Here is a 19,962-nt window from a genome sequence, read left to right on the forward strand (position 1 = left end):
TTCATTGGCTACCGCTGGCTATGATTGACAGCCAGAAGAGGAAGGAGGCGGTCCTACGATTTTCTCGCGAGAGGATAGTTTGAAAAGTGGCGCTTCCTTCAACGTTTTTCAAGAAAGAAGTTTCAAAAGCGGTCTCCAGCAGGTACGATTCGGATTAAATCATTCCCCCGAAACGTCTCGATCAGAATTTAAGTATTACGCAGAGACACTAACAAGGATGAACGTTCTGGTAAACTTCAATCAGTTGAAAATGAGTTAATTCTTCGTGTTTCTGTGTCGATGCTAAGCGTCGATGCTAACAGTTCGTTTAGCCGAAGTCGCTAATTTCCTTCACACAAACAAACCTCAAACAATTCTATTTTATTCAGCTGTTTCACCTGTTTACTTACTTGGTTTTATTTAGTATGCGATGCCATCTAGTTGTGTAGTACACGGTAGGTGATTTAATAAATAACTCTTTATTTAGATCGTTAAAAGTGTCCGATGGGTCGAGGAAAGATCAGGTAACGATTCTGTCGTGCTGAGTTAACTCTATTTGACTTCTATTGTGACTAATTAACTTTAACCTGTGGAGTGTGCTATTAACAGCTAACGTCAAAACCACTAAAAACAAAATACATGTTCAAGTACGTGTCTTTCATTTGGTGTCTGTCTGAAATGAACGTGTGTGTTTTTGTAAACACATCGAGTACAGGTCCTTCTCAAAAAATTAGCATATTGTGAAAAAGTTCATTATTTTCCATAATGTAATGATAAAAATTAAACTTTCATATATTTTAGATTCATTGCACACCAACTGAAATATTTCAGGTCTTTTATTGTTTTTAAATACTGATGATTTTGATTGTGGCATACAGCTCATGAAAACCCAAAAATCTCAAAAAATTAGCATATTTCATCCGACCAATAAAAGAAAAGTGTTTTTAATACAAAAAAAAAAAAAAAAAGTAAACCTTCAAATAATTATGTTCGGTTATGCACTCAATACTTGGTCGGGAATCCTTTTGCAGAAATGACTGCTTCAATGCGGCATGTCATGGAGGCAATCAGCCTGTGGCACTGCTGAGGTGTTATGGAGGCCCAGGATGCTTCGATAGCGGCCTTAAGCTCATCCAGAGTGTTGGGGTCTTGCGTCTCTCAACTTTTCTCTTCACAATATCCCACAGATTCTCTATGGGGTTCAGGTCAGGAGAGCACAGTAATACAATGGTCAGTAAACCATTTACCAGTGGTTTGGCACTGTGAGCAGGTGCCAGGTCGTGCTGAAAAACGAAATCTTCATCTCCATAAAGCTTTTCAGCAGATGGAAGCATGAAGTGCTCCAAAATCTCCTGATAGCTAGCTGCATTGACCCTGCCCTTGATAAAACACAGTGGACCAACACCAGCAGCTGACATGGCACCCCAGACCATCACTGACTGTGGGTACTTGACACTGGGGTTTCAGGCATTTTGGCATTTCCTTCTCCCCAGTCTTCCTCCAGACTCTGGCACCTTGATTTCCGAATGACATGCAAAATTTGCTTTCATCCGAAAAAAAAGTACTTTGGACCACTGAGCAACAGTCCAGTGCTGCTTCTCTGTAGCCCAGGGCAGGCGCTTCTGCCGCTGTTTCTGGTTCAAAAGCACACGCCTGTGCACGGTGGCTCTGGATGTTTCTACTCCAGACTCAGTCCACTGCTTCCGCAGGTCCCCCAAGGTCTGGAATCGGTCCTTCTCCACAATCTTCCTCAGGGTCCGGTCACCTCTTCTCGTTGTGCAGCGTTTTTTTGCCACACTTTTTCTTCCCACAGACTTCCCACTGAGGTGCCTTGATACAGCACTCTGGGAACAGCCTATTCGTTCAGAAATTTCTTTCTGTGTCTTACCCTCTCGCTTGAGGGTGTTAATGATGGCCTTCTGGACAGCAGTCAGGTCGTCAGTCTTACCCATGATTGCGGTTTTGAGTAATGAACCAGGCTGGGAGTTTTTAAAAGCCTCAGGAATCTTTTGCAGGTGTTTAGAGTTAATTAGTTGATTCAGATGATTAGGTTAATAGCTCGTTTAGAGAACCTTTTCATGATATGCTAATTTTTTGAGATAGGAATTTTGGGGTTTTCATGAGCTGTATGCCAAAATCATCAGTATTAAAAAACAATAAAAGACCTGAAATATTTCAGTTAGTGTGCAATGAATCTAAAATATATGAAAGTTTAATTTTTATCATTACATTATGGAAAATAATGAACTTTTTCACAATATGCAAATTTTTTGAGAAGGACCTGTATGATTTATTCTCATGTAATTTGTATTTGTGTTTCAGTAACATCAACATGCCTGGAGACAGTGATCTAGAGATTGAAGAGGCTTTCCGGAGAGCACAGAAAGCTCATAATAACAAGGCCAAACTTGTTGCCAGTTTGAAGAACCGATATAATAAGGTACAGCAGGTGTACATTATACAGTTCACGTTATGATATACCAGCCTTTAAAGGTTTGGGTCTGAAATGTGTTTTTGGGGAGATGCATTTAGTTGATAAATGACTGTAAAGATATATTTAAAATGTTATTTTGAAACTTCTGTTTAATGCATCACAGTTTCCGCAAAAAGCACAACTGTTTTCAACTTTGATAATGATAAGAAGAAATGTTTTTTGAGCCCCAAATCGGCATATTGGTTTGATTTGTTATGGATCATGTGACGCTGAAAACTATGCTTGAACAATTGCATAACAAAAGTATATAGTAAAAGCAAATTGCACAGCAAATTTAATAATCTCCCACCATAACCTCCTTTGTATATATTGCCAAGGCCAGGAAATATGAATGGTTGCTGAAATTAAAAATTTAAAATAGAAAACGTTTGTTTTAAATTGTAATAATATTTCACAATATTATTTCTTACTGTAAGTTTGGTGAGACTTCTTTTGAAAACATATGATTTATTGACCCCAAACTTTTTGAATGGTATTTTAGGTGCATAGGATATTTTCCTACATTATTGTCTGATACATTAAAAAAATGATCTGAATAAGATATGTATTTTAATTCTGTTCTCTGTGTAGTTGGAAGATAAGACCGAGTTCCACGAGGAGTTCATCCGCTGCCTGAAGTATGCCATGATCATTTACACCCGAGAGCCGGCAGTGGAGAATGTCATTGATTTTGTCACAAGGTTTGCTGCTAGTTTCGAAACTCCTGTTAATGAGAATCCTGAGGAGGAGGAGGAGGAGGAAGACGAGAATGAGTTTTTGAACTTCCTGCTCAACTTCCTGTTAGAGGTAATGTCACTCAAATGCAGGCATTTGGCCTGAGAGAAAGCATACTGGCTAGCATGTGTCTTGTTTACATTAGATTTCTCATCTTTGTCTCTCCTTCAGTCTCACGGTGCAAACAGCCATGCGGTGCGGTTTCGTGCTTGTCAGCTGGTGAACAAGCTCCTGGGCAGTCTGAGTGAGAACGCTCAGATTGATGATGATCTGTGGGATAGGATCCATGAGGCCATGCTGATCAGAGTCACAGACAAATACCCGAATGTCAGGATTCAGGCCGCACTGGCCATGTCCAGACTCCAGGACCCCAGTAACGTGGACTGCCCCACTATTAAAGGTACTCAGAATGCTCACACTTCACGCTTAAGGACATAGAGCTGCAGTCCCGAGTTAACGTGTTTGTTACCGATCCAAGATTTTCCAAGAATATAAACTAAAACGAGGTAAAAGTGACGATTCTGTGTTTTTAGCTTATATGCTGCTTTTGGAAAACGACTCAAACCCTGAAGTTAGACGAGCTGTGCTGTCTTGCATCGCTCCCTCGGCCACTACACTTTCTAAAATCTACAAGCGCACCCGGGACGTCAAAGAGAAAGTCAGGAAACTTGCTTATCAGGTAAAATTATTTAAATATGTTTATTCCAGATTTGTATACACGTACACTACCGTTTAAACGTTTGGGGTTAGTACGATTGTTCTCTCATGTTCACAGAGGTTGCATTTATTTAAACACCAATACAGTGAAAACAGAAATATCGTGAAATGTGTTACAGCTTAAAAGATGATTTTTCTATTTTAATATATTTTGAAATATAATTTGCTCCTGTGATGACAAAACTGAAATTTCGACAGCCTCTAGTATTCAGAAATTGTTCTTATATGCTGATTTGGTGCTCAAGAAACATGAACATGTTGCTTATTTTTATTTTTTTATGGGAACTGCAAAAAAAAAAAGTTGCTGTCAGTTTTGATCAATTTAATGCATCCTTTCTGAATAGAAGTGTTAATTTCTTTCAAAAGAAAAGCTTACTGACCCCAATCTTTTGAATGGTAGTGTACGCTATAAGTTCAAATATTTGTATATATCTAATACATACATGTTTGTGCCTCAGGTACTGGCAGAGAAAGTGCATATTCGAGCACTGAGCATTGCTCAGAGAGTCAGTCTATTGCATGAAGGTCTCAGTGATTCTGCAGGTAAGGAAATTCAGTGTTTGTTGATCAAACTGTCAAAGAATTCATTTGTACACGTGTTACAGTTCATGTCAGTCTCATAACAACAACGTCTTAGGCACATACAAGATATTTACAAGATGACAACTGGGTCATTAAAGACTTAAATGTGGGTTTTTACCAATAAGGGAAAGGCCGATTATTTTTTTCATTGTCAAATATGTTTTTTAGAAACATTTGTAAAAGTGTCACGTGAAAACATCTTAGAAATGTTATCTTGTGTTAAGCTTGTATAGTTTTGTATTATAAGTTGCGTATCTCGTAATGCTCTGCGCTCGCCATGAAATTGACAGCACGGTAAAAGTCAGTAAAACAAATCATGTCTGTTTCCTTTAGACTCGGTGAAGGAGGTCGTCAAGACCCATTTGCTGCCTGCTTGGCTTCGCATGCAGCAGGGAGATGTTTTGCAGTTGCTTCACAGACTGGATGTAGAGAATTGTGCAGAAACTGCAGTGACCACTTTACAAGCCATCTTTTCCATGGCAACAAGCCCCGATGACCTGCAGAACGGTGTCAGGCTGGATGAGAGGTCAGTTACTTGAATCTAAACACTGCGACAGGCATACAGTAAATCAAACCGTCTATACCCTTCATGTATTCATTTGGAATGATTTAATGGAAAATATAAAATAGAATATGAAAATTAGAATATTATGTTTTTTTTTTATTATATAATTATTTTCAATGTTTTGGCAGATCTAGTGATAATTTTTAGCTTTGGTCTTCTTACTTAAAGGTGCATATCTCTCTGTACAGGAAACTAATCCCCGTGGACTCCCTAACATGTGAAAATGTGTTGTACTGGAGAGCGTTGTGTGAGTTTGTCAAGAATAAAGGAAATGAGGGTGAGGAATTACTGGAGCGGTTACTCCCTGAGACAGCCATCTTTGCTGAGTATCTGTACAGGTGATTTCTTTTAATCCTTCTAAATAGGCTAATTAAATTTCTTCCATGGTTGTTTTTTTTTACCCTATTGAATTCAGCTTAACACTAAACATTTGCAAATGATAACCCAGCTAAATAAGGAAGTCTTTTTGTTTCAGTTATCTGAAGAGCATCACTCAGCTCTCTGAGGAGCAGAGAGCAGATATGACACAGCTTGAGATGGTGATGACCCAAGAGTTCATTGGACAGCAGTTGATTCTGCTAGTCGGGTGTCTGGACACTTCTGAAGAAGGCGGCAGGTCAGAATTATCACAACATTAAATCTCTTACTGATCAGTGTAGAACAAACATGATTTAGAGAACTAGTGTATTTAGTTCTTGAGGGTCTGATTTCTCTATATAACATTTACTTTACATTGAGAATGTGTTTTGTTCAACTTCCCATGAACCGTTCTAGGAAGCGCATGGTAGCAGTCCTGCAGGAAATTCTTCTGATGCCCAACACACCCACTTCTTTGATTGGTCTGCTAGTGGAGAAACTGATTGGAATTCTACGAGACGACGCACAGAAAATTCAGATGGTCAGTCTTTGTGAAACCATCATACTCTTGGAAATACCTGCTTGACATTGTAACAATGTAGTGCTCTCAGATAGAGTATCTACTTTTCTTTAACTGTAGGTCAGATACGTATTAAATTTCAAATAGCCCGCCCCAAAAAATTCAAGTGTTTTTCCACACATGCATCAAGGTGGTTGCAATGGCTGAAAAATTTTAATTTGTTGACTATGCAAATGTGGCATTTGAGATCCGCTGATTAATGCAGAGAAGAAATGTGCCGACAGTTTAATTGTTTGCTCATGTGTGGTTGTATTTTAATCAGGTTGCTGAAATAATATCTGATGTGAGAGAGCCCATTTTGCCCATCTCTGAACCTGTGGATGAGAATGAGAAACGCAGACAACAAGTCAAAGTGAGTGACTCTTCATACACCACTGGTGCTTCGTGGCATCACCCTCTTGCGTTAGATTGGCTTCAATAAAGTATTAAAATACTTTTCTATAGCTGGCTGAGGTTCGAGTGCAGATAATGGAGGCGAAGCAGACTCTAGAAGAATGCATCAGCTGTCAGGACTTCAGTCGCGCGGCTGAGCTGAAAGACTCCATCTCTCAGCTTGAGGAGCTCAAGAACCAGTTCGTCCTGGAGGCGTCACAGTCTGCTGACAATATCAAGGAGCAGCGTGTGGAAAAGGTACAAACACTCACACTCAAATACATATTAAAAAAAAAAAAAAGAGGTAAAATACATTGTCAGCATGCATGATGATCAAAAGTGACAGTGAAAACTAAAAACTACATTATGAAAGATTTTCATTTCACTGTTATTCGGGCTTTCTATTAAAAAAATAAATAAATTGAATGCTTCACAGTTTCCACAAAAATATGATGCAGCACAACTGATGATGGTAAGAAATGTTTCTTAAGCAGCAAATCGGCATATTCAAATGATTTCTGGGGGATTATGTGACACTGAAGACTGGAGTAATGATGCTGAAATTCAGCTTTACATCACAGAAATAAATGACATTTTATAATGATACTAAAATAGAAAAGTTATTCTGAATGGTTACAATGTTTCACAGCATTACTGTTTTATATACCAAATTCTGTCATGAAACTCTAGATGGCTCAGGCTGATGGGTCCTTAACGTAAACTGATGATATTCCTAGCATTAAAAGCTGATTGGTTCATGTTGCATACGCAGCCAATGCGCTTGTTGCTTTACATTTTAAATGGCTGATTAGCATTCGCTTGAGCATTGCAGCATGCTTTCTGAGTTCCTCTGAAACCCTCCACCTTCCCCAGCTCCACCTGTATAGATCTGCTATGGGTTACTTATTTTATATGCTATTTTTGCAGCAGCTTTATCTCTTAAATACTTACAGCACCATATCAGCTTATGTATTGGCAGTAGCAAGTTCCTGTACTTGCTTGCAGCAGCAATAATCTACAACAACAGCAATAACCAACAGCAGCAGCGTAGCAGATCTATTCAACCAAGACCAAATACATTAACATTGTCACTGCATGAATATATCAACACCAAGCCAGACATGAAGTGCCGAATTTAAATATAATCCCACATATGTCATGTTTATTTCCCCCAGAGTGATGCAAAGACCTTGCTGAAATGTCTGACGATGTGTGCCGAGTTGTTCAAGCAAATGAACATCAAGAGAGGAATCTGCCCTACCATGAATGCTCTGATCGAGTCACTGGTACAATACGCATTCATAAAAGCACTCACATCAGTTTCCCACTATTCTGCATTATAGGACGAGTGTGTGTCTGCATAGCATTTTTATCACAAGCCAATCTGGTTACTGGATTCTCAACCCAAAATCAGTGCAGTGCTTAATTAGAGCTGCAGTTATGGGAATATAACTTCAAAGTGATCTCTCTATTCTAGATACTGCCAGGTGTGTCCAACCCTAACCCTGCGGTGCGCAACATGGCTGTCATCTGTTTGGGAACTGCTGCCCTCCACAGCAAAGACCTTGCCAACACACACCTTGTGCTGCTCTTGCAGGTATTTATAACACGCTTGTTATAAAGATGAAAGAATTCACTTTGTCCTAGCGCCTCAAGAGGTTTGTTTTATTTCTCTGTTTAGATCACACAGCTAGATGAGCCTAAAATCAGGATCAGTGCTCTCCGAGCTCTCATCGACCAGCTCCTGCTCAATGGCCTCAACATCCTGCAAGACAAGCCTGCTCCTGTCTCCCAAGACGACAGTAACGAGCAGCCTGAACATCAAGCTGAGGAGGAGAGTACCGTTCAGAGCATCCTGAAGATGCTCTCAGAATTCCTTGATAGTGAGGTACTGCATATCCGTGATGTTATTGGTTATACTATATTGGAACTTTGCAAACCCTACAGCTAAAAATCATCATTGTATGCCTATTGTAATAAATTGACAGAAAGGCAAAAAAAGTGACAGTTTTGTACATGTCCAATTGGAATGGAATTGACAGAGTACATTTCCAGGTTAGTTGCAGCATTTAAAGTGAACCGGATATGAACGTTGCAGTATTTTCTTCCGAGTGGTGACACTGCCATTCAAAAGTTTAGGATCAGGAAGATTAAGGTTTTTTTTTTTTTTTTGTTTGTTTTTTTTAAGACACTTCTGCTCATCAAGGCTGCATTTATTTGATCAAAAATACAGTAAAAACAGTAATATTGTGAAATGATTTGTTTTCTAATTTAATGTGCTTTAAATTTATTCCTGTGATCAGAGCTGAATTTTCAGCATCATTACTCCAGTTTTGTGTCAAATGATCCTTCAGAAATCATTCTAATATGCTGATTTATTAAAATAGAAGAAATAAGTTCACACTACTGTTCAAAATATTCAGCAAAGATTTGTTAAATTGGTATAGTATTTTGAGTAAGTGCTGTTCTGTTTAACGTTTTGTTCAAAGAATCCTGAAAAAAAAAAATCTGGTTCCAAAAAAAAATAAAAATAAGCAGCAATAATAGTTTCCAACAATGATTATAAATCAGCATATCAGAATGATTTCTGAAGGATCTTGACACTCTAAAGACTGGAGTAATGATGCTGAAAATTCACCTTGGCATAACAAGAATAAATTATATTTTAAAGTGTATTAAATTAGGAAACTGATATTTCTATTTGTAATATTCCACAGTATTAGTTTTTTTTCGCCCCTGTATTTTTGATCAAATAAATGTAGCTTTAATAAGCAGAAGAGGCTTCTTTAAAAACAGTAAAAATCTTATTGATCCCAAACTTTATATATATATATATATATATATATATATATATATATATATATATATATATATATATATATATATATATATATATATATATATATATATATATATATAATATTATATGAATGATTGGATTGTTTGCTAATTGCTTTTATTGTAGAATTGAAACTTGTCTGGCTATTTGACAACTGTATTGCCCAGCCCTCCCGCTGGTGTGCACATCATCAGGGAAGAAATGTTGTTGCAACCTTCAAGTAAAAAAAAAATACAAGAATTGTTGATTTTTGCTGTAAAAAAAAAAAGGCCTTAAATGAGAACTGTCACATAAATTTTTCTGCCAACTCATTAAGCTGGCAGGTTTTCCACAGTGTGCCTAAGTGGTGCTTAATGTACTGCAAATGCTGTACCAAATAAAACATTAATTTCCAATTTTTCAGATCTGTGAGCTCCGCACAGAGACAGCAGAGGGTCTGGCCAAGTTGATGTACTGCGGGAGAATCCTGAGTCCAAAGCTGTTGTCCCGTCTGGTGCTGCTGTGGTACAATCCTGTAACAGAGGATGACCAAAGACTGCGCCACTGCCTGGGGGTGTTCTTACAGCTGTATGCCCGGGCCAGCAGGTGCACATCTCTTGCTTAAACATGTCACTGCTTCAAGTGTAATGAAAGGGGATAGTGCACCCAAAAAATGAAAATTGATATTTACTCACGCTCATGTTGTTCCAAACTCTTTGAAACGGAGTATTTCATTTCAGTCATGTTTTATGCATAATGCAGTCTCGTTTGAGAAAATTAACCATTAGATTTTAAAGAAATATATTTTTTTTTAATTTAGTTTTGTTTTTTACACAAAGAAATGTACACCACTTTGTCTGAGAAAAATAAGAGCACCTTTTCATTTGTCTTAAATCTATTGTTAAAAAAAATAAAATAATGAAATCAGTATCATAAATCATATCACATTGTGAGTTGAGTGAATCGTTACATACCTACTATCCCTACTATTATTAGTGTTCATGCTGCCATTAACAGCAATGATTATAGTAACCACACAGATGTTTACAGTCGTCCCTGTAATTGTTGTACACTAGAACAAATCAAGAGTGTGTGGAGGAGAGTTTTCTTCCGACCATGAGAACTCTGTTCAACGCTCCTGTGACCTCTCCATTGTCTGAGGTAGACACATCCAACGTGGCTGAACTGTTCGTTGAACTCACTCGACCCAGCGCTCTTGTGCAGCCTGCTGCCGTACAGGTACACTTAAACACACACCCACGCTGGGTTCTGTTCGAAGCACTTTAAAGGGTTGATATTTTGTAAATGATTAATTATTTTTTTTTGCAGGCCGTGTCCGTGCATGACTCCCTGGCAGTGCGTGTCTGTAATGAAATCTTGCGAGACATTTCTGCTCCCGAGGTGCGTCTCTACTGTAAAACTCTCAGCTGGCTGGAGATCAACACTGAACCTGGACCAGCTAACAGTGATTTGCAACTCCTGTTAAAAGACATTTTACAGGTACTCTTTCGTGAACTTGTGGTTGGAGAGAAACACTGCATAAAAGCAAAGAATAGCAGATTAAGCAGAAATGCATGAAATTAATGAAATATTCCATCGGATTAGAATAGCATTAGTAAGCAGTTATGATCATCGAGTGACTTCGCTCTTGTGTGCGTGTGTGTTACAGGAAGTAAAAGATAAGCACAGTATAAGGATTATTGAAAAGCTTTGTAACCAGCTAAATGGGGATCGTTGTTCAAAATCAGCCGGTAACCAGGACACAACTTTGCAGAACTTGGATGACCACAATGGAGGAGGTACTAGCTAGCAAACTAACACGCCTTTATTACCAGGCTCATAAGTGTATTGGGGGTTAAAGAGCAAAAACGTGTTCCCCTGGTGAATAATATATGTAATAGTATAATATAATTCTCAGTTGATTCAATTAAAATGTTCTTTTTCATAATTATAATTTAATATTACTATTAATTTGTAATAACGCTTATAATTGTTCAGATTCGTGATTCTCAATTGATTAAATTAAAAGTATTTGACATTAGTACACTGTGTATTTATGTAGCAAGAACAAAATCTACTCATAAAGGTAAAAACACCCTTCGAAATCTATTCCCGTTCGTTTCCGTCATTGATTGATATGGGAAAGGAAGTGCTTTTCTTTTACCTGTAATATTCAAAATATCTGTTACATTAACAAACCTATCTGTGCATCCTTTCAGAGGTGAACAAAGATGAGACAAAAGCTAAACGTGCAAAAAGAGGTACGGTTATATTTAATCTGATAAAATGCAACGAGTGAATCTTTTTCTTGGTTTGTTTGTGTGGCTTATATGATTGTTGTGTTTCAGGCCAGAAAAAAGCTTCCACTGCAAAGAATGGCAAGAAAGCAGAGTTGTCCTCTGATGAAAGGTTGGCTTGTTCCACATCTTAACTAATGGTTTTGTTTCTAATTCCAAATGTAAATGTTTCCTTTTGTAGGTTGCTTATCTTTTGCTTGCATTCTGTAGTGATGAAGAGAATGTTCCCGAGGAGCCTCCGTCAGTAAGACCGAGTCGCCGTGCCAAGATGGCTGCGATAGATAAAACAAAGCAGGATCTGACTGCCCTTATGAACCAGGAGGCCAATAGTTCTTAACAAGGTCCACTTTCGCCTTATTACATCCTACAGTTCCCTCGGATGTATCTGAGAGATTGCATTCTGATACATTAATACAAAGAGTCTAGTCTAATTATTTAGTCCAACTTGGTTTAAGGGCTTGATTGTCAAAAAGAATGTTTTTGTTAAAATGCATCATGCGCAGTACTTCTCCAAAGGTTGTGTTTGGGTAGGAGTCATTTCAACATTCATTTATTTACTCGAGGTTGCTGGTTTTAAATGCATGTGAGCTATTATAGCAAACTGTTGCCTTATTCTTGCCATTTTAAGATTGTATGTCAATAATAGCTAATATCTGAAAGTAAAAAAATTACTTTGTATGGATTTTTCAATAAAAGTGTTTAAACCTGTAACACAGTTACTCTAAAAGTGTTTGCAAGAGCTTTTATTGTTCTAATGATTGAGACAGCTTCTTTGAAGGCAAGTATAAAAACAAAATACAATACAATGTGTACATAATTTGTATGTTTATGTACAACATATAGCACCGGGTAACAAGGTTACAGTGGCCAAAACTTCAAAATGGCATATTTGAACATAAGACAATATACAGAAGGCCTCCTGATGATTCTCATAACAAGCTTCATCTCCAGCATTTGGTTGGCATAGGTATAAAGATATAATGCACCATTTTTGTCTGTAGTTTTGCCACTTTATGTTGGCACTGGGTATGTAGATGATGTAATTTTTTTTTTTTTTTTTAAGCAGTTTTAGAACAAATCCTCTAGCTGACAAGTACCCAGACACAATGGTTTAAATCTAATAGAATAAACTAGGTGGGAAATGAACATACAGTTTCTTAAAAACTACGTCTCTAAGGTGGTTTCTTAACTTGTATTGCACAGATGCAAGTCAGTCTTGTTACAGAGAGCCTAAATGACTTAAGATGACCTCGACAAAAGCTAATGCTGATGATACATGGGGCAACTTTTTGAGCAATGATAGACATTTGTTACCTGTTCTCAATGGGAAAGTGCCCAAGCAGCATTGCTCAATTTTTTTTTTTACTTTCTACATACTCAGGGGGGCAGAGACACAGATTGGTAACACAAACATCATATGGGAACTAGAGCTAACACAGTATTTAAATAGATAACTAAACATACAGGCTGTATAACCAGTTAGAATGTTTTTGGTAGGGGCCTAAATGAATGACATGGTTACAACAATGGGTTTATCAGTTCAGACCATGCCTTGCCAGTAGATTTCAGGAGGTAGGTGTCACATACTGCAATAGATCAGAAATTTAAGTTTGCACAACAAAAGTTCTTGTATTGAAGAAACAATGTGTGAAACATATTTGCCTCTGGATCATCTTAAAAGCTTTTAATAAAAAAAAAAAAAAAAAAAAAAAAAGGAAAATAGAATCTTACATCTTTCTGAGAGTAAAACATTGCACCAAAAATACACTGTACATTACAACAATGGTTTAGGTCAGAAATGAGAAAATGAAACGGAGCTAGTTTGGGTTTGGTAGTGCAAAGAGAACATAAAGCTGGATGTAAATTAATGCTTAAATGATTTTCAATGACTTGGCAAAGAGTAAATTCACAGAAGTTGTAAGAAAGGTTTCCATAAATACAGGACTTTTTTTTTTTTGGAGGACACACCAAAAAAAAAGTGGAGACACTACAATCATTTTCAAATTTCAGAATGCATTGCTAGGAGTTTTCAAGTGGCCAGTTTCTGTACGGAACATGAACAGACTTGACAAATTCCCAACTTAAAAAGAGTGACATTGTTTAGAAAAAAATAAAGGGGAACGTTCACCAAAAATAAAAAATAATCCTATTTAAAGAGCTCTTGCAACGCCAAAGGTTATAAAATGTAAAGAAATGTGAAATTAACTTGTCTTTTCCAGAATTATATAAAAGTTTGCCTTGCGGTTGAACTCTTATGAGACTCCAAAGTCACAGGTTAGGCAAATCAAACAATATACCGCTCTTGTGACCTTTGGTACTCCTTCATGTAACTACATCTTCTCTTGCTCTGCACCAAAAATAAAATTCAAGGGAGATTTTAAAAAGCTACATAAAACATTTACAAACATAAAAACACAAATTAAGTTTAAATAGTGCAAAAAGTGTCTTAAAGTTGTATTTTTTTGTTTTTTGTTTTGTTTTTGCTACATGACGCTTGCCGAGGTTGCGTGTCAAAATGCTTGTGATACTCAGCCAGACCCCTTATGAAAGGCACCTTATGTTAGAGTTCAAGAAAATGCCTTGCCCAAAACTGGTTCCATGTTATTTCAATGACCCTGTAAAGCACAAATTGGAGACATAGATTTGAGTTCTCAAAGAGAGTACTGTCTATAAACATGGCATGCTCTGTTTTTAAACCTTTATCTGATAAATAAAAAACCTAACTGTTCGATCTAATATCAAATAAAAAAAATATTTACGGAAGCCAGAAACATACTTTATGCCAGTATGCAGACAGGAGTGCATGGTCAACACAACAATCAGGATAAACATACTTGACATGCATGGTTGCATCGGTCTGTCAGAATGAGTCACATTCAATTATGACGACATTAAACTGGTTGTTATGCAGTTAACTCTATCTTGGAAAGATTCGCTTTAAACTTGCTCTGCCATGATGCTTAAGACATAGCTAGAACATGTTTGTGTACTTGCATAGAGTATGTTTCAGGCATAACAAAATTATGCTAAAAGATGACTTACCGAGCACAAAGTCACACCACCTCGCTCCCAGGACACCCCTGCTGCTCCTTGATTGTCTTCTCATTTTTGTTGGGGGGGATGGACTAGCGGTGCCACTTTTCCGTTTGCCTCTTTTTCTACCTTTCTTGCTCAGGCTTTTTGGGGATGAGGGCAGCTGTACTGGAGAGTTACCTGTACTGGGAGGAGTCACTCCCAACGTAACATCCTCATTCTCTTCTTGCTCCGAGACATCGTAGAGCTTTACTGTGCAAATGTTACATTCCTCTGTCAGTGACTTTGTGTTTGGGGAGTTGATCTTTTTCAGAAACACCCTGCACTCCTTTAGGGACTCTGGACTCCAAGCTTGGGAGCTGATTCTGTTCTGCTTTGAAATATTGGCAATCCCAATCATTCTCCGAGGAGTTTTGACTAGAAGCTTTAATGCATTTTGAACTTTCATGACTGGTCTAGATGTCTTGTCTACCAAGTTAGGCATTTCTTTCAATAATTCTAGAGTCTTAGCACCTGAAGTCATTGTCCTCATCTGGTCACGAAAAAATGTCTGTCCTCCTAATTTTATCCTAGGCCTGGTTTTAAACTTTAGCCTCGCTCTAAGCAGAGCTGTTCTGTAGACAACCCATGTGCTTCTAGACATTTGCTGCATAACATCATGCTGCCTTGGTTTAAATGATGAGGTGTTAAAAAGTTTTCTCTTGGCTTGTGACCTTGTTGACTTTGACAGCATTTCTTGTGCTTGCTTGTGCATTGACGGACTCTTTGGGACGACTTTAGCAAATTTCTTGACATGTTTCCTGAGTCTCTCTGCTTGTGGACTTGGACAAACATTCACTTTGCAATTGGGTCTGCTCAGGTTATAGTGAAAGACGTCCTTGGGATTTCTTGCAGTGGCCTTCTTTACAATCGCAAGGGACTGGGTTTCCGTGGACTGCATAAACCAAGTACAGACCTTCTCCATATTATAGTTTTTCTCAAAAAGCATTTTGATGGCAGAAGCAGACTTCTCAGCAGAACCATCGAGCTTCTCAAAAGGTTTTGGTTTAAGATCGGTTTTAATCTCTCCTGACTTGTTAGCCTCCAGGACATCTGATACCCAAGTGCTGGACATTAGCCTGATCCTCCTAGCCAACTCTTCATTTAAAGTTTCAGGTGATGCAGAGGTGGGCCACCACCTGAAGTCCTCATTCGATGAAAAAATCGAGTCCACCGAAACAGCAGAAAAACGAACAATGTCTTGTACGCGACTGACATTCTTGGTCTTCATGGAAAGTGCATTTTTTGGGAGCTCCTCTTGTGCGTTCTTTGTATTCTGGCTGGCCTCACAGCTAACCTTATTCAGCAGTAGTTTTCGTGACCTGCGAACCAATGCGCAGGATCTGGCAGTAGCGACAGAGTGGAGCAAATGAATGGAGGGTTTCCGCTCTCTAACCGAATGCCTCACCGGTATGACCTGCCCTCTGGTATTCTGGTTATGTTCTTTCGGTGCGGCCACTGTATCCTTGTGAATGTCAGTAGGAATGCTAATTGTCTTCTGCTCTTTAGAAGGTTGAAATTCAACGCTTAGAGTCTTTCTGAGCAGATGTAAATCTTTTGTGTCCCTTTTTAAATGTATCTTCCTTTGCCTTGGTGACCCTGTGGTGACAGTGACCGAGATCCCAGAAATCTTGACTTTGGGAGGTCTTCCTGGTTTTCTTGACACTGCCGTGTCACTTAGTCTTTGACATTTGATGTTGCTGCTAGAATAGATGCATCTCCTGTCTTCAATAGGCATAACAAAATGGAGATCTTTGGTAATTTGATCATTACTACTCGTCTTTCCGGAACATGCTTTACTGTCCTTCCCACCATTTAATACTTCATAATCATGCTGCTGTGCTGGGAAATTACTCAGATCTTCAGAAACGACTCTTTTTGCCCTTCTTGATCTTCCATACATTATAGTGATTTTTAGATTTTTGTTGTCATCATCCTTACGAGACATTTCTGTTGTTCTATGACTTGCTGCACTGGAACCGGTTGTACCAGTTGAAGAACTTACATCAGTTGTTTTGGGTTTCGGAGGTCTGCCAATGGGACGTTTCACAGACTTCTCAATATGTGGTCCTATTTTTTTGGGGCGCCCAGGACGCCTTTTTACTGGAGTTGTTTGATGTACACCTGGTAGTGTTTCTTGGATTTCACCTTCATTGCTTGAACAACCGGGCAATAATGCATCGAGTGAAAGCACTTTCGGTGAAGTGCACTTGTTCCCACCGCGCTCAACAGTTCTCCCTGGAGAAGATTCAAGGACAGAATTGTGGAAATGTTCATCTATGGCACTGCCTGCCCATGAGGATTCCATACATGGATCAAACATCTCTCCATGGGAATTTGAGCCGGAGGCAGCTGCTTTGAGAGTATATTTTACACCATTTTCACCGGTCACAGAGGAAACAAACATGAGCTTTATTGGACTTTCATATTTCAGTCCAGACAGGCTTGCTTTAGCCTGTTGTGCACTCTCAGTGGTAGTAAAGTTAGACATAGTTTCAGTAGGACTGTGTGGGTCAGTGTTTAGACTGTTGGTTCTATGGCGTTTAGATCTTTTTGATGGCAAGGTGGATGGCTTTTTCCTTGCACTCTCTTTATCAGGATTCCTACCATTACTCTTGAGCTCACATGGTGGCTCTTTTTTGGATGGAATCTCATCTTTCGATGAAGTTGTGTTCTGTGGCAGATCACGGTCTTCTCGTTCATCCTTAGTTGGAGAAGGTTGCTTGTCACATGCATGACTTGGCCAGGAGATTTCTTCCGTAGAGCCAAGTGCTGTTGAGGTGCTGTCCTTAGGGGAATGCTTGGTGAATAAACTCTCTGAAAAACAGGCTGCAAAATACATCTTTCGTGGCTCAGTAACATAGGAAGAGAAACGCTGAGGTGGTACAATATTTCGTCTGGCCCTTCCAACTTGAACAGTCAGATTTTTTTTTTTGCGGGTTTTTGCTTTTACCTTCCGGTCACTATCAGTTGTTTGTAATTGTGGCCTTTCATTTGGAGGCAGTGGTTCTTCAAGACACACAGGTTTTGGTTTAGTTTCTTGGCTCTCTTGATTATTCAGTGTCTCAGTTTGTGCATGTGTTGTCTTTTTTTCTAAGGTATCTTTTACGGGCTTGGATTTTCCATCCAACGTTCTGCATTCAGATTGTTCAACAAGAGAGTATGTTAACTGCGCAGCTTTAACAGTTTTTAAGGACCTATCTCTTTCAAACCCCAAATTCCTCTTGAAATATGATGGACTTAGTCTGGCCAGATCTCTTTTGATTTGTAAGCTTTGTCTTCTTGATGACGGAAGGTCAGGCGACTTGCTCATGGCAACTAACGTTTCCAGTCTCTTACGGGAACGTGTCTGAGGGGATCGCTGTTCTGTGGCTACATGCTGTTGTAAAAGCTCATTAAGGTTGTAATCTTTGTCACTACTATTGTGTAGCACAGTTGTTATAATCTCTGTCAAATGTGTGTCATCTTGTGTCTTGGAGATTTGACTGGCATGGTTGGCGAGATTTTGTTCCTTCTCTGAAGGTTGGATACTTCTGAGCTTTTCAGTGACTCTATCCATTAGATCTCCAATAAAAGATCCACACTGGTGGTCATTCTCCTTCTCTGCTTGTGCATGCAACATTACAACCTTTTCGCGACATGCATCAGGAGATCCCACACGTAGAAGAGTGTTAGAGTACAAAGCTGTATCTTCATCCTCGGTTCTGTGAGGTAGGAGAGAAGGAGGTGCCATGTTCATGGACTTGCAGTCCTGAATGTGGAAGAGACTGGACTTGACCGCTATTTTACAGTCCAGGTCCACTGGCTTTGGCGATAGTGGTGGTGGGGAGGGGCTACGGCTTCCTTTACATCTACAATCGCCCTGATGGGTGATTAGAGCTCCTCTTACGTGAGAAATGTAGGTATGATCACCATTGTGCTGATGCTGGCATGAGGGTAGTTTTGAGTGAGTACAACAAAGAGTGGGGTTGGAACAGATGTCTTGGCCAACACACGCCATAGATGTATTTTGGCAGGAATGGCCATGAATGTTCCTCAGACAGACGCATAGAGGAGAAAATGCACACGTTGGAAGCCTACAAGCTGTTCTGCAACAAATGCCAGCATTTACTGAGCAGTCACTTAATGAAAGTATTGGGGCCTCATTAACTGATTTTTTCTCAGCATGGCAACAGAGGGATCCGGCCTTAAATTCTCTTCTTTGAGCTTCCCGCAGAGTTACAGAGATGTTGTAATCTTCCTGCACGTCCTTTAAAATATGATAGAGCAGCAGTCTATGATGGGAACAAAGCGAAGACAGGACCTTCTCCAACACAGTGACTCTCCAGACCGCTGGAGCATTAGAGCCATCTTCCTTCTCCGACCTGGACTGGTCTTCCATGCATGGCCCTAAGGAACTACATAAATAAATTGGGTTAAGTCATTACTCAATCACTGGCACAATCAGCTTTTCATGAATGTGAGCTGAGCTACGCCACTCATTTCTTTTTTACTCTGTTATAACCTGTAATACATTTGGAATTGGATTAAAGGATTTACAAAATCCTACTATAAAAGACATACTGCAGAATTATAAAGTTTGCATAGCTGTATTGTTAAAGGCACCAAATGACATTGCATTGCAAAGATGTAATACCCATACAGACTGTTTAAGCTGAATTAAATAGATAAAGCATTATTCAAAATCTGTCAGCTTATGCGTGGATTAGAAATTTGCCAAAAAGTACAAACAACTCGGTACATGGAACAATTTTTTATTGGTAACTTGAAGGCAAAGGATGGCGATTGTAGTAACGCTTACACTCAGGAAAACTATACAGAATATTTAATTATTTTCATCAAACCTGAATAATTTTGTTTCCTGACGAATTGATGTGTTTCCTGACAAAACCGATTACAAACCAACAACATTTGCAGGCAATAAGTTGTCTATTTTGAAATTAAAATACAACTACCCCAAAAGGGTAACAGAGATCTGTTAAGGGGTGGAGGAAAATGTTAGAGAATGTTTGAAAAAGTACATAAATTACACACTTTTAAATGCAGGATAGTTAAAACACACTTGAGTAATATGCCTTCGGTATTCCATCTCATTACAATTAATTCAATTCTTGCTTTGATTAGCTTTACCCAAACCCTGAAATGTTAAAAAAAGAGACCACATCAAATATATTTCAGACACAAATACATGCTTAAAGGACCAATTAGCTTTTAGTTTTCCCCCATTTCAAGTTGATAAACATCATAAAGATCAAATATATTAACCTGTCTGGGATTAAAAAAGGGGTGGGGGGCATGTAGTAGAGGAACATTACAGGACAAGAAACTCACTTACGCATGCAAGTGCAGTAAAGCATTTCACATAACAATGTGCAAGAGCAACAAAGTGCTTCGACACAAAACATTTAAAAACTT

The 19,962-nt window shown here is 38.7% G+C and overlaps 2 protein-coding genes across 6 annotated transcripts in view; one reads left to right on the forward strand and one right to left on the reverse strand.

The window, feature by feature from the left end:
• On the forward strand, positions 1-13,196 carry LOC109093169 (condensin complex subunit 3-like). Of its 4 annotated transcripts, XM_042716416.1 has the most exons (24): positions 50-142; positions 467-503; positions 2,302-2,419; positions 3,044-3,259; positions 3,359-3,587; positions 3,721-3,866; positions 4,363-4,447; positions 4,820-5,012; positions 5,240-5,389; positions 5,527-5,667; positions 5,826-5,949; positions 6,251-6,340; positions 6,433-6,618; positions 6,797-6,832; positions 7,536-7,646; positions 7,838-7,957; positions 8,042-8,248; positions 9,603-9,784; positions 10,255-10,417; positions 10,508-10,678; positions 10,848-10,977; positions 11,398-11,439; positions 11,527-11,587; positions 11,686-13,196. In XM_042716416.1, the coding sequence occupies exons 2-24, from the start codon at positions 484-486 to the stop codon at positions 11,810-11,812; spliced, it is 3,048 nt and encodes a 1,015-aa protein (XP_042572350.1). In that variant the 5' UTR covers positions 50-142; positions 467-483; the 3' UTR covers positions 11,813-13,196. The 4 variants fall into 4 exon arrangements, with proteins under 4 accessions (XP_042572429.1, XP_042572350.1, XP_042572545.1 ...); XM_042716495.1 differs by lacking the exon at positions 467-503 and having other exon boundaries at positions 1-142; XM_042716611.1 differs by lacking the exon at positions 6,797-6,832 and having other exon boundaries at positions 51-142.
• LOC109099267 (ligand-dependent nuclear receptor corepressor-like protein) overlaps positions 12,203-19,962 on the reverse strand; it is a 17,298-nt gene continuing 9,538 nt past the window's right edge. For both annotated transcript variants that reach the window (XM_042716177.1, XM_042716110.1), the window contains exons 7-8: positions 14,518-18,944; positions 12,203-14,090 (exon numbers count right to left, since the gene is read on the reverse strand). In XM_042716177.1, coding sequence (XP_042572111.1) covers positions 14,077-14,090; positions 14,518-18,944 — 4,441 coding nt within the window. In that variant the 3' untranslated portion in view covers positions 12,203-14,076. The remainder of the gene's footprint in view (positions 14,091-14,517; positions 18,945-19,962) is intronic.

Source organism: Cyprinus carpio, chromosome A1 (genome assembly GCF_018340385.1).
Source record: "Cyprinus carpio isolate SPL01 chromosome A1, ASM1834038v1, whole genome shotgun sequence".
Taxonomy (NCBI): Eukaryota; Metazoa; Chordata; class Actinopteri; order Cypriniformes; family Cyprinidae; genus Cyprinus; species Cyprinus carpio.